The sequence below is a fragment of the Megachile rotundata genome, chromosome 15, assembly GCF_050947335.1.
Source record: "Megachile rotundata isolate GNS110a chromosome 15, iyMegRotu1, whole genome shotgun sequence".
Taxonomy (NCBI): domain Eukaryota; kingdom Metazoa; phylum Arthropoda; class Insecta; order Hymenoptera; family Megachilidae; genus Megachile; species Megachile rotundata.
This window is the reverse complement of record NC_134997.1, coordinates 14150592-14166302: the sequence shown is the minus strand read 5'-3', so window position 1 is coordinate 14166302 and position 15711 is coordinate 14150592. Positions and strand designations below refer to the sequence as shown.

General features: G+C 39.8%; 2 protein-coding genes across 8 annotated transcripts; both read right to left on the bottom strand.

Annotated features, from left to right (window-relative positions):
- Positions 1 to 3541: 3541 nt before the first annotated feature.
- On the bottom strand, positions 3542 to 12447 carry LOC100881538 (phospholipase A2 isozymes PA3A/PA3B/PA5). Of its 5 annotated transcripts, none has more exons than XM_012285748.2 (5): positions 12247 to 12447; positions 6847 to 7101; positions 6441 to 6778; positions 6090 to 6262; positions 3542 to 5956 (listed from the first exon to the last, which is right to left on the bottom strand). In XM_012285748.2, exons 2-4 carry the CDS (start codon positions 7099 to 7101, stop codon positions 6109 to 6111), a joined length of 747 nt encoding a protein of 248 aa, XP_012141138.1. In that variant the 5' UTR covers positions 12247 to 12447; the 3' UTR covers positions 3542 to 5956; positions 6090 to 6108. The 5 variants fall into 5 exon arrangements, with proteins under 5 accessions (XP_012141138.1, XP_076396208.1, XP_012141141.1 ...); XM_076540093.1 differs by lacking the exon at positions 12247 to 12447 and adding an exon at positions 11530 to 11589; XM_012285751.2 differs by lacking the exon at positions 12247 to 12447 and adding an exon at positions 11171 to 11305.
- A 467-nt stretch (positions 12448 to 12914) lies between these two features.
- LOC100879375 (apolipoprotein D) lies at positions 12915 to 15672 on the bottom strand. Of its 3 annotated transcripts, XM_003703563.3 has the most exons (5): positions 15512 to 15671; positions 14490 to 14609; positions 14306 to 14432; positions 13894 to 13989; positions 12915 to 13542 (listed from the first exon to the last, which is right to left on the bottom strand). In XM_003703563.3, exons 2-5 carry the CDS (start codon positions 14607 to 14609, stop codon positions 13076 to 13078), a joined length of 810 nt encoding a protein of 269 aa, XP_003703611.2. In that variant the 5' UTR covers positions 15512 to 15671; the 3' UTR covers positions 12915 to 13075. The 3 variants fall into 3 exon arrangements, with proteins under 3 accessions (XP_003703611.2, XP_012141143.2, XP_076396207.1); XM_012285753.2 differs by lacking the exon at positions 13894 to 13989 and having other exon boundaries at positions 15512 to 15672; XM_076540092.1 differs by lacking the exons at positions 14306 to 14432; positions 15512 to 15671.
- Positions 15673 to 15711: the final 39 nt, after the last annotated feature.

Genomic DNA, 15711 nt, shown 5'->3' with positions numbered 1-15711 from the left:
CGGGTAGATCGCTGCGTGATTCCGCGAGGAAATTGCTCGTCGTCCAGGGAAGGAAATTAAATTACAAGCTCGCGGTTATGCGCGATTATCCGTACAGTTTTGAACCCCCGAAGGGGTTTGCGTGCACACGATAACGTGCAAATCAAGACGAGTTCGTGCGTTAATGGCGCAATCGAGCATCGCGAAGAAAGACTCCACTTGTGTGGTCTTATTAATTGAGAGACCACAAGAGGTAGGCGATTCTGCAGAGATGGATGCGCTCGAGATTGCAAATGCACCTAGCCTTCGAATAATATCATCATTATCAGCATCGTCGGACGCGTCGCAATAGTCCGAGACAATTTACAGCATCCGTTGAAGCCTTACGCATGACGGAATAAGATTTGGAAATTTGGGAAAGAGGCTCGTTACTCAGAGTAATGCTCTTCGACGGCTGAACCTGTTAACGCTGTTGTAACAATGGATACTATTTTAAAACGCAGAAGATAAAAATGAGTGGAGTATAAATATAGTATGAGAAATTCTAACGGGGTTTTCTTCGGTAGAAACAAGGAAAGCACGAGGAACTGGAAAAGAAGCTATGAATCAGTGTGTTGTCGTACGTATCTGTCTAACGCAAAACAATTTAATCGGCCGATCGCGCAACATAACGTCATACATAATTCATAAAATGCCGTAAACGTTATGTGGTCGTGGTACAAAAATGTGTAGTCGTAGAAAGCTCAATCGACACTTTTACAATTTCTTATGGAGCGAAGGACGAATTCATATTCATCAGCGTCATTTCGTTCATGGTCGTTCGAGATTCGCGGATAATCATAATTCTTGTTTCTTCTTTGAAAATTATTTCTTATGTAGCATCAAAGGAATCTTCGACATTCTATTCAATTTTATAAAATTTAAAATGTCATCCGGATAATAAATCGTAACTCGATTAAAAATAATAATCCAATGTTACGGATCATTCGCAGTTGCGAAATGAAGAAACATAATTTGTAGATCTCATTAATCTGTTGCGCGTGAATTAAAATCAATCAGTGAATATAAATGAAAGGCGACGCTAAAACCGAGCCCCGCTATTTATCTCTATTATTTATTCAGGCCAGCTAATATGCGAGACGATTCGCAAGGACGGATTGCGCGCGGTCTAGGTGAAGCAATTTATTTATCGAATTTACCTCGTCAATCGGTCAATTATTTGAGAACGTTCGTAGTTTCGTGTGGCGAATAAACATGTAGGGATTTGAAACATAAGAAATTTCAGGATTCAGAAATATCTCGATACGTTTCACTGTTATAGTATAAATTCGCTTTGTTGACGATATGCGGTCTACACAGTAATCATGCGTCGGTACGAAATATGTCAAAGGATAAACGTAGCAATTGAAAATGTGCAACGAAATCGACTCGCCCACGCTTGCAAAATCCGAAGTCAATTAGAGTCGCGGCCTTTAGCCAGCCGCGTTGCTCAATCGGTGAGTATCGGTTTGCAGGCGCGATCGAGCGTATCCGATCGCGAGTATGAAAACGGGGGAAAAGAAATTGGAGCTAAAACGGCGCGCCGCTCGTATTATTTATTCGGGTCACCCGATATAAGAGACCATCCGCGGAGGCGAGTCGCCTCCGTGAATGCTAACCAGAGATGCATTAAATATCATCGACGATCTTGCGGAGACACGCGAGATTCGTGTTTCAGTTTAGTTATGACACGACCAGTTTTTTCCTCTATTTCAAATTTGTAGAATTTTCGAGGATTAGAACAGAAACGTGTTTCTCGAGGGAAACGGGACTGACGAACAGGAGGAATAGCGGAAGAAAGGAGGATCTAACGAACTACTGAAAAAACAGTTTCCGAGAGTTGCTCGTCCACGTGGAAACGACGAGACAATTCACTTAAGTCGCGCAAAATTGAAGACTGTACTGTTATACTCGTTGCATCAGAAATCCTTCTACCCTATTGTTCCTGACTATCGTGGCGCAAGCATTTCACTGCGGATACCACGTTTACGATCGAATATTCGAATTTCACTTATTGCTTGCAAAATATTTTATCGGAAACTTATACTTCATTTACATATGGTACATCTCCGGTTGAACTCCCTTCGCGCTATAATCCCAATTTAGAGGGATCTCAGATCTGTTATCCGTGATTACCCTGGGATCGAACGCGTTAAGTACAGAATTATAACTAGCACTGTTCGGTTTCTATCACCGTAATCTGCTTGCGGTTCTCATCACTTTTACGACCATCTTCCTCGTACAAAATGGGAAGGGTTCCCTCGTCGAAGGAAGTTCAATCCCATCAAACTAACGGCTTTATCGCCATTACACACTCTGAAACCGATGAAAACTAGCTTGCATAATTTTTTCCGTTCAGGGTCTTCCTGAAAAAAAGACGGAAAAGGAAGGAACATGCAACTGTTAGATAAACGGAGGTGGATGACTAGAAAGTAAAATGGTCTCCGATGCAATTTGAAAAGGTGACACGTGCTAGTTTGCGATAATGAGTTGTTTATTTTCTGGTTCATCAGCGATGCACAGAGAGTACAGACGGCACGAGAGTATCGGTTTGGTCGTGGTTAGACTCGTAGCATTCCTTTCACGTGATTAAATGTCGGGAGAGGAGATTTTTTATAACAGTACTCGCGAAGAGGATGTAGAAAGTCTCGCGATGTGACGTAATGCTCAAACGTAGCATTAATACCTCCGCGAGAATCTTGCCTGGTTCGAGGAAGTGAGCCTGACGTCGCGTTAGGCGAGATGATGAAGAAAATATCAATTATAACGCAATATTAAATTATAAGGCGGCAGCGTACAAAACACTGTCATGGAATTGCTTTTCAAAGAGTACAGTTGTGTTTTCGATTGACTTTCTTACCGTTCGTGTCATCCGATTTATTACCTTTACCGTATATTCAATTATGTGTTTCAATTTGCGAGTTGTGTCACACATTTTTAAGCTGAAATGGTGCATTAAAATGTGGTTATTTCTTATTTCATACTATGGCGCGCTTAAGAGATCTCGCGCCATTTAGCGGCGAATACGAGAACCGAAAAAATACGACTTTCCAGTTTCTCGACAGATACTTATTTATCGACTTTTCCCAAAATAAATTGTACCAATGTCCCATACAGAGATATCTTTGATAATTGGAGGCATATTGAAGTTAATTAACCCAATAATTAACGTTAATTGACTATAAAAAAAAAAAAATCGACTAGTGGCGCCATCTCTCCGGCGAACAGGGTGAACTACACACTTTTGAAACTGCACTTTGAATAGTTCCAATTTTCGCCACCAGATGTCGCTTCCGGCTGCGCCATCTGGTGGCGAAAATTGGAACTAATTAAGGTGCAGTTTCAAAAGTGTGTAGTTCACCCTGTTCGCCGGAGAGATGGCGCCACGGGTCGCCTTCGAATGCGCCATCTGGTGTCGGAAATAAGAACTAATTAAAGCGCAGTTTCAAAGTGTGTAGTTCACCCTGTTTGCCGGAGAGATGGCGCCACATGTTCGATTTTTTTACCCCCTCATTAATATTGATTTTCTCAGCACTAATTAACTTTATTTGATGCATATTATTAATACAAAACATTTGTCAAACCCTAATGCAACGTAACATTCGAAAATTGTAAAAGAATTATTTAGAGTTTAGTTCAGGCAAAGTTTAGTTTACTACCGCTAGATGTCTAAGCATTTCATGGTCCATCTGTGATTATAAAATATTAAACAGTATTTCTATTATATTTAAGAATGTAAATTCTTTGACAGTTTCTATATACTGTAGAGTACAAGCTGTTTCAGATAAATATTTTGAAAATTGTGCAAAATTAATAATTTCTTCGATATTGAACATCGTGACTTCATAATATAAACACGGTCTTTAAGATTCTACGCGAATTTCAAATATACAAGCGGTATTATCTCATGCAAGCATTAAAAATATAGAAGTTTATAATATACTTAATGACAAGAACATTGTACATATAAATATACATATGTTTCATACTTCTAGACACAGTGTAATCTTGAAAATTTGTATCGATATGCAATTAATGTTTACAATCTTAGTTCCAAAACAAAACTTATATATATCATAAACAATGTATGATCTATGTTTCTAAAGATAATAGTGCATAAGACTATGGGAAGAAGGTTCTTATAGATATAACTGTTTTTGGAACTAACGCGCTGTTCTGATATGCCAAAAATTTTCAAGATTTTCCTGTATCGTTAAATCGAAGATGTTCACTGAGGTATTTTTAATATCGTTGCACTCTTTCCCGGCTGACCTTCGCGTTTAAAATCGTGGATAATTGCGCCCTCAACTTTTGGTTCTTTTCTGGTCACATCGTTTTGACTCGCAAACCAGAAACAACGGACGGGCCATATGTACATATCTATTACTACGATAAAATTGTATTAAGCTTATTTCGGAATATGTAATATCAATCACGGTAAATATTGTGCAGAGTCGTTGTATTCGTTCTCACAGTTTTCATGCTCAAAATAAATGGCGATAGACTTTGAATTAAAATAAGGACTACGATATTAACCTTAAACAATAGTGTCTCGTTGAATCGCCACTATTTCAAGGACAACTTCAGGACAAGTTCATCAACCTAAACACGTGGAAACGATTTTGAAATACGAGCTGGAAAGTTGAATTAATTTAGCTCGGTCTCGATTAGATCTGCGTCAGGTGTTGCGTCATCGCACGTTTACGATGAACTCGAATAATTTTGCATAATAGGTTTTTGAACTCAGCGTTGCATTGTATGTTTATGTAAGTTGAACTTGAAATATTCTTGGTACACGAGACACCGTACGTCTCGCATTATACTTTGAGCAGTGCGTTCGAAAGAGAACTACAACGTTCGTGAGCTAATCTAATTTAAAACCTATGAACGACGTTAAAATGCGGATAGTGTAATTTAAATATCTCGGCTATCAAAGTAAATAGAAAGTCGTAAACCTGTTGTAATTCGTTGGTACCTTGTCAAGCTATTAATTTGTTGCAACGATAGCATCGTTTCATTATAAATTTAAATTCGATATGCGAAACGTTCAATGCTCGATCACTGCTACTTTTGCAACAACGAAATAGCTAGAATGTCTGTGTCAATGATATGCAAGAAACGCGAACCTCGTTTTAGTAATATCAGTAAAACCTTCTTTCGTCGCAATTCGTACAGTTGCAACCTTTTCGCATCGTCTTCCGCCATAATCTTTGGTTCATTTTTGTTCAACGAAGGGAAAAAGATTGCCTTCCTGTATACGGCTTCTTATAGCAAAATCAATGCGATCGACAAAATATCAGAAGATTACACACCTACATCACTAAACTTTAAAATCGCCTAAGCGTTAAAGAGTAATATTGAGCAACAACGGTAACGTTATTATATTTAATTGCACGCGGCTTGGTTAAAAATTCTCGAGAAACGAGCTTCGCTTTCACTTGGAAGATACCCCGCGAGATAAGGGATAAGAAACTACTTTTTTGTATGACAGTTAACGTTTAAGAAATTCAAAAAGTTAATTTTATAACCAAACTCGACTGCATCTTGCAAAATTTAACTAAAAAGGAAGAGATCAAGGCTCCTTGTAACCTTACGTTACGTGGAACGTGCAGAGTATCCTTCGCTCAAGCTTTACATTCTGGAATTAAAAAATTTCTCAAGTCCACATTCGTGAAAAGGGAAGAAATTCATGGGGCGAGTAGGAAGAATGAATTGTCAAGTGACGAAAGGGAAGACGGTTGATAAAGTCGCGTGCAATTATCTAGCTCATTGGAACTCTATTAACTGGCAACTGTTTCATAAACTATCTGGTCCGCTCTTCTTGCGTTTTCGCAGTAGCTAGTTAATATTCAACGGCATTAACGGAACATATTTGTCACTGGGCCTGAATTTGTACTGGGAGCACAGCCAGTTCAACACGGATTCCTCGTAGCCATACCTGCAATCAAAACGATTATCCATAGAGATATCCGATGAACAAGGTTAATAATCATCGAGAACGAGCTGAATCCCCCAAGCACCACCACCATCGTCACCAACACCTTAAGAATATTGCTTTATAAGAAAATTACATTGAAATGGCGTTTTCCCTCATGAGTAGCCAAAAAGGAATTGTTTTTTCTGCACGATGAAGTCACGCATGGCATGTAGAAACATTTTGAAGAAAAGCATCTTCTGGGAGTAGAAGTCTCGAGGCGCGTTGTTCATCTCGTACTTAGGACTATGAGCCCAGTACATGGGACAGCTATAGAGATTCGATAACGCAATCGTTAAAAGCCTTTCAGCTTTAAGTACTAAATTGTCGGTGTAATCGATTTACGTTCAATGTCATTTTTGACACTGTTGCTAGAAAACTTTGGGCCTTTTACATAAATTAGTTTGAAATAATTTCTGCATAGAATTATTTGAAACATAAAAGCTACCTTTGCCATTCGGAACAAGGGCGTCTCTCTTCGAAGCAAGTCACTTGTATCACATTGAAGAACAGGGCACCCAGGGTGTTCGCGACTTCGGTATTCAGATTTTGCAGACATCGCCGAAACTTGGCGTCGCAGTCACAATGAGATCGCGTGAACGGCGAATTGTTGCATAAAGCGTGGATGCATTCCTGAGGCGATATCGTGATGGGGCAATGGTCGTGTTCTCTGCAGCAAGCATCCTCCGCTGCGTGCTGGCCCAGCTCGTCGTAGGATTTGGCTAAAGTACCCGGTCCACACCATTTCGTTCCTGGATATATCAATCCGCCTCCCGGTGGCTGATTCTGATCGGGGAATATTATATTTTTTATTTTGGAACGTGGTGACACGTAAAATATGTCGAAACTCGTACCTTTCCCTTGTCACGAGACGCGTTGCATGTCCTCTCGAGGTCGTTGACGAGTTTGCTGGACACTTGCAGAACTTTCTTCGAATCAGCGCCTAGAACCATCTTCTGTATGACACCACGATCCGTATATAAGGCACAAAATGGCGCATCTGCATTCAATTCCACCATTCTGGACATGGTGTTGTCCGCCACGAGCACGCTGGCCTCACTTGCATCTCCGCAGAAGAGTGGTATTAATAACAGGAAGACGGCAAACATCTACAAAACAACGCAAGCTTTGTGTAAATTATTTTTTTAATTACTTATTTATCTTTTGCCTTGAGGCTCGTGATTAATTGCCGCTAAGATCTTACAAGTTTTATTCTCGAGACCTTGAAATATTTTATAAAAACACGTTCAATGGGTCAGACAAGCTACAATAAGGTGACAATATTAAAATACGTTCATTGCCACGAAGGTCGTCGAGATCATCATTCACTCAGAGCTGACGTCTCGATACTTCTTCGATGTCTAATTATTTCGCGAGGAAACATTTCCATTTGCATTTATTTCTTTTTGTCTTGTCGGGGAATCTCGTTATTCGGAATCTTAAAAGGCTCGTAAACACTTCAGACAACTTGTCCTCTCGTACCAGGGTCATTGTAAAACTCCATTATAACGACACGAATGTAATGAAAAGCGATTGCGTTACATGACGTTTTCTTTCTTAATCGAGCATTAATCGTTGCTCGTTGTACGGTCAAACAGATTGGCTGACAGGAATTCCGGTCAGTTTAACGAGCAGGTCGGGGGGTTAGATCGATTAAACGTCGGCAGGTTCCTGGACAGATCTCGCCACAGTGACCGGGATTTTACCTTGGCTCTTTCTTCGCCAGACGTTCACGATCAACAGCCTCTTTTTTCGATATCCTTGACATAATTAACACCGTGGTTCCAATGATCTGAGATGTAGCCCGATTTCTTAAACTTCTCGGAACTCAAATTGTTCTTAAACTTCTATATTCAAATTACATCAACTTTTAGCGAAATTTTGAATCGACGCTCGTGCGTAGAAATTTTTTAATCGAAAGCTACACTGCTCAAAAGAAATATGGCATAGAAAAATTTTAGGCAAAAATTGGCCAAATTCGACTGATGATAACTCCGTGAAAAATCATCGCAAAGTTATGCTCTTTTCTTTTAAATTAAAGCTTGAGATCTCTACTTTAAGACCCTGTAGTTTGATTTTAGATTTGATGCATCCCTACCACAATAACACCGTAAATGTGAGGTCATGTTTGCAATATTGAAAATTACAAAGTTTGACGAAATGCATGGACTTGCCACATTTTTTTGGGGCGATACTGTTTACAGCAGCATAAAGTACAAACCTTTATCTTTAATTTCCAGTATGTGAAAAACCGCTACCATTTTTTTCTGCAAAGATACAGAACTTTAAAGAAACCCTTGCATTTATGGTATATACCGCCGCCATTAGCATTACCCGATGTGCAGGTCGGAGAGGTTGCTGGACAGATTTTGCACATTATATGGCTCTGACAGGAGCCTTTTCTGTGTGTATTTGTGTGTGAGTATCTGTGTGTGTGTATGAATTATCGTCGAGAAGCCTCGTTGAGAATCATTTTCGAATTTTGCAGTCCCAATTCAATTTGATTGCTTCCATATTCTGCAGTAAGTCCAAATTTGAACCCTATAGAAATTTAACAAGACAACCTACCAATCTGTAAGACCTATCGCAAGTCTTAACTGAAATTTGGAATGACATTCCACAGGAAGAAATTAGGGCTTGCATTAACATGAGTAATCGACTGCAAGGGATAATTCAACAACGCGGCGGAAACGCACGTTATTAGAATTCAAACATACAGACACACAGATACTCACACACAAATACACACAAAAAAAGGCTCTTGTCAGAGCCATATGATGTGCAAAATCTGTCCAGCAACCTCTCCGAGGTGCATATCGAGTAATGCTAATGCCGGCGGTATATGCTATAAATGCAAGGGTTTCTTTAAAGTTCTGTATCTTTGCAGAAAAAAATGGTAGCGGTTTTTCACATATTGGAAATTAAAGATAAAGGTTTGTACTTTATGCTTCTGTAAACAGTATCGCCAAAAAAAAATGTGGCAAGTCCATGCATTTCGTCAAACTTTGTAATTATCAATATATCAAACATGACCTCCCATTTACAGTGTTATTGTCGTAGAGATGCATCAAATCTAAAATCGACCTACAGGGTCTTAAAGTAGAGATCTCAAGCTTTAATTTAAAAAAAAGAGCATAACTTTGCGATGATTTTTCACGGAGTTATCATCAGTCAAATTTGGCCAATTTTTGCCTAAATTTTTTCTATGCCATATTTCTTTTGAGCAGTGTATTTTGCATCGGAATTGATCGTTGATCAAAAAAAGATCATTGAAAGTTTTTCTAATAGATCAAAGCAAAAATCAAGGCTTGCACACGGCCTTGTGCAATTTTGTAATTCAAATGTCATCGCGATTAAGTTGAAGTGAGTTTGCTTTCGAACAATATTTTTTATGCAAACAGCAGGATCCAATATTGATCGAGCGGGAAATTGCAAAAGCACTTACTGTTGTTTCGCTGAAATTAGCACGTTGCAAGGACTTTTCGTGGTGGCACAGATAACAGAAGGTAAATTAGCATTTCACCTATCTACACGTATCTTCGCACCGACGTACACACCGGAAAAACAAAAGAAAATTGTGAAAGTCGATCGACGAATACGCGAACGTCGTTTCAGCCCCTGGAACTTCACAGCGCGAAAGGCCGAAGGATCATCGATCGAAACATCGATAATCGACCGAGCAAAGGAGCAACGAGATTCGAAGCTGTGACTTCGAGGAGCGTTCCACGACTGATGGTGCTTCACCTTTCTCAGCCATCGTTACCAAAGATTCCTTCAAGGACGGTATTACCGTAAGGTCGCAAAGAAGATAAGGAACAAAGACTAAAACGTCGAAGGCTTTTTACCGGTCGTCCTTCCCGTTGACGCATCCGAATCGCGAAAGAGATCGTACAGCATCATCTCTGAACCGACCAGACGCAACGAGGGCGTTGAACGACCTTGCGACTCTCGATACTAAACGATTTTAAACGAATTTCAGCGTAACGCGAGTTAATTATGAATTCGACGGAGGACCTTCTTGGACAACTGCTTCGTGCGAATCGTAGAATACGAAAAACTTTACAAATTATCGAATATTCTGATCAAGAATGTAGTCTCTTCTAATTTGCATTCGCGACGAAAAGTAATTAGAAAATAATTGGCTTAAATGAACGAGAATCAGTCGATAGGTTTTTTGAATCGATAAACGAAATCGGTAAAGGAGCACAACTCGTCCGATCGATAGAGATTTAATTCAATTAGCCCGATTAGATCGTCCCAGTTTGGGGACGCGACTGATCCTTCGAACGTCACACGAATCACCCCATACTCGATAAAATTGAGCCAGATACCGCGAATCTGGGTCAGCAGGCCTCGTTGACGAACTTGTCACTTGAACCTGTATGCTCCCTATAACCGTGGCGGATCAACAACTTTGACCCACCTTCGTGAGGGTCAATCCAACGCACCGCGCCTTCCCGCGTTTAATCAACCCCTTCTCGAACGTGAAAAATACTTTGCGTGACGATTTTGCAATTTCTCTTGGCGTTCAAGCGCCGATTAACAATTGACTAAGTAGTGTGCGAGTATGCTAGTCATCGACAAATTAGCTTTTAACGATCTCATATTTTCTGTTCCGTAATCGCGCTTGCACAAGAGTTTCATTTACTTTACAATTGTTGAGAAATGAAATATTAATAGAATGTTCGAGTGCCGTGGTCACGTGTGACCTATACTTCACATTCGACGTAATAATTAGGTGTTAAAAAATTGTAACTTTAAACAGCAGGTGTTCAATTCGAATTAATGAAACATTCGATCGAATAAATAGCGGCATGACTTACTGATTTCAGAAAATAAATCCTCAGACATTGAACAGTGAACAGCTGTTCGGAAATCTACGTACCCACACACGCAACAACGATCACGGTCCATTCACAAGTAGAAAGATGAAACCGCAAGAGCACGAGCTATCGTCTTACGTATCGCGATGGTTAGAAAATCGGCAATTTACGCGTTCTGACGTCAAAAGAACAATTCCGTAAGAATCGTCGCTCGTTGCGATAGTAAGCGGTTGCACGCGTCGCTAAATCGATCAATTACCCTGCGGAAAGCTTGTACACGTGTGACAGCGATCGTGCGAATCGCTACGTAACAGCAGCTGCAAAAGATGTTGGCGCAAATCTAAGAATAAAGTACCGTAGAGGAGAAGTGCCGTCGTGTTTGAAAGAGGGTCGATCGCTTGATTGGACGGAGAAGATCTGGAAGTTCGAACCGATGGAATAACGAGAAACTCACTGAAAGAAAGGTGTGCGAGAACGACGGGTTGCACGACCGACACTCCCACCCTCGGCTGCGCACCCCCGAAACCGCAACGCGACTCGAGCTGCTGCAGTGCGCAACAACCCCTCGACCAGCTGACTACGACCACTATGATCCTTCGAAAATCGAGATGATTCTACTCGTCAAGTTGCTCCAGTGGAATAGTTTGAGCACGAGTAAATTGTTACTTGATGAACGGTATAATTGCTGTAGTGTACATTTCGCAAGAAAATTACCTTTTGAATCCCGTGCAATTCTTCGAAGAAACCACGATGAGACATGCTTATCGAATAGATCACAGTTTTAGAGATAAATAGGATTTAAAGAAAAATAAAATACAGCTCTCGCGATTTGACAAAGTAACGTTTGTTTGGAAAGCAACTGACGACTTACGATATGGCTAGAAACTTTTTATTTGAAACAATTATTGAAATACTAAAGATAAATGAATAGCCAAATAAGATAAGAGGAAGAAAAGTAGGGAAATAGAAAGGTATCGGTAATTTGTCGTTATCAAATAAATAACTGTGACAAAAACGTAAACAACGGCACTCTGCTGTTATCGCATAAGCAATTTTTTAACAGTATCACAACTGATTCCTTGCACGTACGCGTTAAAGGAAATATACAATATTTTGAATAATGTATGCGCAGAGATACGTGTTTGGCATATACATAGCTTTCGGTTAAAACGATTGATAGCAAAATTGTTGTAACGACGGATTTATGGCTTTGACTTTCGTGTAAATTAACGATACGTGTTCCGGGGTTCGATCGTTTCCCGGTGATATTTATACGCGATTATTCTTGATTTCGAAATCTTCTCACGAAAAGGATAAGAAATAAGAGTTTAACCCCTTGTTAATCCCTTCAAAACTACAATTGGATACCATAAATATCTTAGAGGGGTTAATTCGCAAAGGTTCTATTCTACATCAAATTGATATACGTACAATGAAAAATTTCGATCTCGTTTAATCCCCAATGACAACGATTGTTAGGTTCCTCAGGATCAAGATGCTCCCGCGAAAAGGTCTTCGTCGCGAATCTACAACATTCGCGAGCCAGGAGAGCCGACGCAGGATGTCCTCCGGTTGGAACAAAGATTTACTTGACTCCCCGACGGTTGCTCTCAAACTGATCGTTCAAATGGTTCGTCAGGATTACTAATATGCACAGAGGTATATAGATACGCGAATCCGCTTGGTCCAGATTACACGGGGGAGATTCCGAATCACGTGATACGACGCATGTTTATAAGGTATATAAGTTAACGGCTGTAAATAGATCGAATTAATTTGTTACAATTGCCGCAGGACATATGCAGGTGACCTTCTTCCTTCCACTGTGCATCCTTCGACCAGTCACGTTCAGGGTAAAACGCCTCGTATTTAATGTAGATGTTTTAGAAAATAAGGAATCGAAATAGGTTTGGTCACTATGATCGATCGATCGATTAAGCAATTAAATATTATGCAATATCTCGTATCCTTGACCCACTTCCCCGAAAGTCGCTGAGGATATCTTTCACCGCAATTATACTTATAAAAATATCACGGAAATATTTGTGAATTATTTATTCTGACGTAGGTACAGTATAAAGGGAATAAGAACATCTTCATTCAACTCTCAAAGTTTTTATTTCATTCACAATCTTGCAAAAATATACGTTTCGGTTAGTCTTTGGTTCTCCTGCTATTTCTAAACAGATCATAATCATTTAACAACCAAATATTGTCGACGTCTTAAAAATTAAGAGATCTAAATTCCAACATCCTGATTTTACGGGATCCATCCAACCTCGTTGGTGTCTACCTCCTTGTAAGTGCCGACTCCTGCCTTATCTTCCGGTTTAGTGGTGTTCTGCTCGTCTCCTGCCAATTTATGGTACACCTTGCTTCCCGTATTAGCCACCCATTGAACACCGTCACCCAGCTTCTCTCCAGCTTTGCGAACTACGTTGCCTAAACTTTCGCTGGTGAACGTATTAGGGTTAACGTTGATGTCGAACGTATCGTTGTTTCTGGAGCACCCTGTTTGAGGGACGATGCTGAGATCGAAAGGATCTACTCCGAACGAGCTTAACCGTTCACGTATCTGGTCCACGTAAACTTTGCTCAGTTCTCGATGTCTGGAGAGGATCGTCGCGCTTTGCCGATGAGCGAATGCCAATTTTTGGCAGGTGAAGATTCCCGCGTAGTTGTCGTAGTCCGTCAGGAACACCACGTGAGACGCGCTTCCGGCAACACCTTTCAACAAAATCAATCAAGCTCTGCTCCATGATTTTTCTCATAAATTGCGTCACGAATGTGGCTCGATATTCCGAGGATTAACAATTATTAGAGATTGTAATTGGGCAATTGATACATTGCAGGGGCTGCTTAAACGTTTAATAAGGAGGGGAGAGATTTAAGGAAAGTCTGATGGACTTGATTTTCATTCGGGACATAATGACCTGCTCCGATAAATTAATGTAAATCAGTAGATCAACTGCCCGCCGAAAGTTCACGGACGAAATTTCCATGAACGACGAATCGGATGCGAAGGTCAGATCGGTGAAAGGAATTTGTTTCTAAACGGTATAACATCGCGATACTCACTAAGAGGAAAACGAACTTGCATTCGGCCTGGCGTACTCGGTTCCGGAACGGACAATTCACCGGTGTAATGATACTCGTGCTTCAATGGTGTAAGACCTGCGCATACAGACGTCTCTTCATTACGGATAATTCATCCCACTTGCCAGACAGTTATCCTATTGACATGCTTTTATGAGTCCCGATGAGATCCGACGATCTCCTTTATCAATTCAAAAGCTTCCAGCAATATATATAGCGCCATCAACAGGCAGCTATAAAAGAAAATCTCATCCCTTGCAGCAACGTATTTGCCTATTATCTGAATCTCTTAGCGATAAAACATTGAAAAGCTCCTTTCTTGGAGCACCGAGAAAAGAAGGTGCTTCATGAATATTAGTTGAGACCTAGTCTCGTTTGAACTTTCATATTTTACCTAACATCGGATGATCAGAATCTTGCGTTATAACGTATTCTCCCGGTTCCTCGCCCCGAGTGTAGTTGTAAGTGATGCATTTACTGGCAGTTGAAGTTTTCTGTATTACGTACCATACTCCTAGAAACTACAATGATACGCGTGAAATTTTCTGAACGGCTAACAATAAATGCTGTGTACTTACTCTGCTCATTTGGAATCCTTGCATCGGTTCCACGATGGGACAGCCGCCCATATGATACGTATGTGCTTTCGCGAATACAAAACATCCTGCTAGAAATATCAAACATTTCATTGTTCCCATCTGCAACAAAAATTACAAGCCACAATTTTCATTATCGAACGATACAAGTATTCTAAGAATTTATATGGTAAAAAAAGTCGTTCAACAATTTATTACGAGGAAGTGAATCGTTATCAATTTATTTCTTTGATACTTTCCTTATATGCTATAAAAACCTGTGCAGATAATTAAAACATTATCCCCGTGATGTCATATACCGGATTAACAAACTTGCAAAATACTTCTTTATACATAATTCACTTAATTTTACGAGACAAAGAACGATAATCTGTGCTACGTATCTGGGGACAACATCAAATCGATCTTGGTGACCTGTTGAGTAACCAGATTTATCAAGAATGACTCAGATTTTCCGTTATTTTCGAACAGCAAGCCAACGTAGTGCTTTGTGTCTCTGAGACGATAATTAACATAGTAGAAGACAAAGAGCTACTTCAGTGAAAATGTACAAACAAGTTTTATGTAAGAAAATAATGAGCGGAATGCTTCAGGACTGGACAAGATTTGTTTTGTCTGAGCGAATAAAATTCTTTCGCGAATCGTTCAACAACGGACCAAAAATAGAATTGTTATCTTTCTACAATGTTAATTCTTATATAGATTAATAGGTATATCTATATTCTTGCATAGATAAATATTTGCAATTTATCTTTGAGGACGTAAAGATTTGCTGATAAATATGAATAATGAAAAAATAATGAAATATTATAGACTGGTAATGATTAATAACGCGAAAGAGTCGTAACGTGGATGGAAACGCGCAATCGAGATACGTTTAAATATTTATCAGTCAGTGACCCTTCGGGCGATATAATATTGTAGGTGTGACTGTAAAAATGGATGAGAATAGGACATGCAAACTACAAGGTAAAATATTTAAAATGTCAAACAGTCATACTCACTTTGAAGCGATGTTGTCAGGCTCTGAACTGGTACTGTAAACACTAGATTCAATGCACAAGGATTTTATGAGGCGTACCCCACTCTGGATCCAATTGTGGGTCACGCACGCTTCCAATGGGCAACTGCGTGCTGGTCAAATCGATGTGTCTTCTTTCAAATTTTAAAAATATAATTTACTGCAGATATTCTGATAGCGATA

Bases quoted from the DNA above. Each gene is read 5' to 3' on its own strand.
- LOC100881538 (XM_076540093.1), bottom strand. From the start codon at position 11,574: ATGTCTCATCGTGGTTTCTTCGAAGAATTGCACGGGATTCAAAAG. The intron at 6,779-6,846 runs GTACGAGTTTCG...TTCCCCGATCAG, and splicing joins CGTCTCGTGACAAGGGAAAG to AATCAGCCACCGGGAGGCGG. The intron at 6,263-6,440 runs GTAGCTTTTATG...GAATCTCTATAG, and splicing joins CCTTGTTCCGAATGGCAAAG to CTGTCCCATGTACTGGGCTC.
- LOC100879375 (XM_003703563.3), bottom strand. From the start codon at position 14,609: ATGGGAACAATGAAATGTTTGATATTTCTAGCAGGATGTTTTGTATTC. The intron at 14,433-14,489 runs GTAAGTACACAG...GTATCATTGTAG, and splicing joins AAGGATTCCAAATGAGCAGA to TTTCTAGGAGTATGGTACGT. The intron at 13,543-13,893 runs GTGAGTATCGCG...TTTTGTTGAAAG, and splicing joins GCAAGTTCGTTTTCCTCTTA to GTGTTGCCGGAAGCGCGTCT.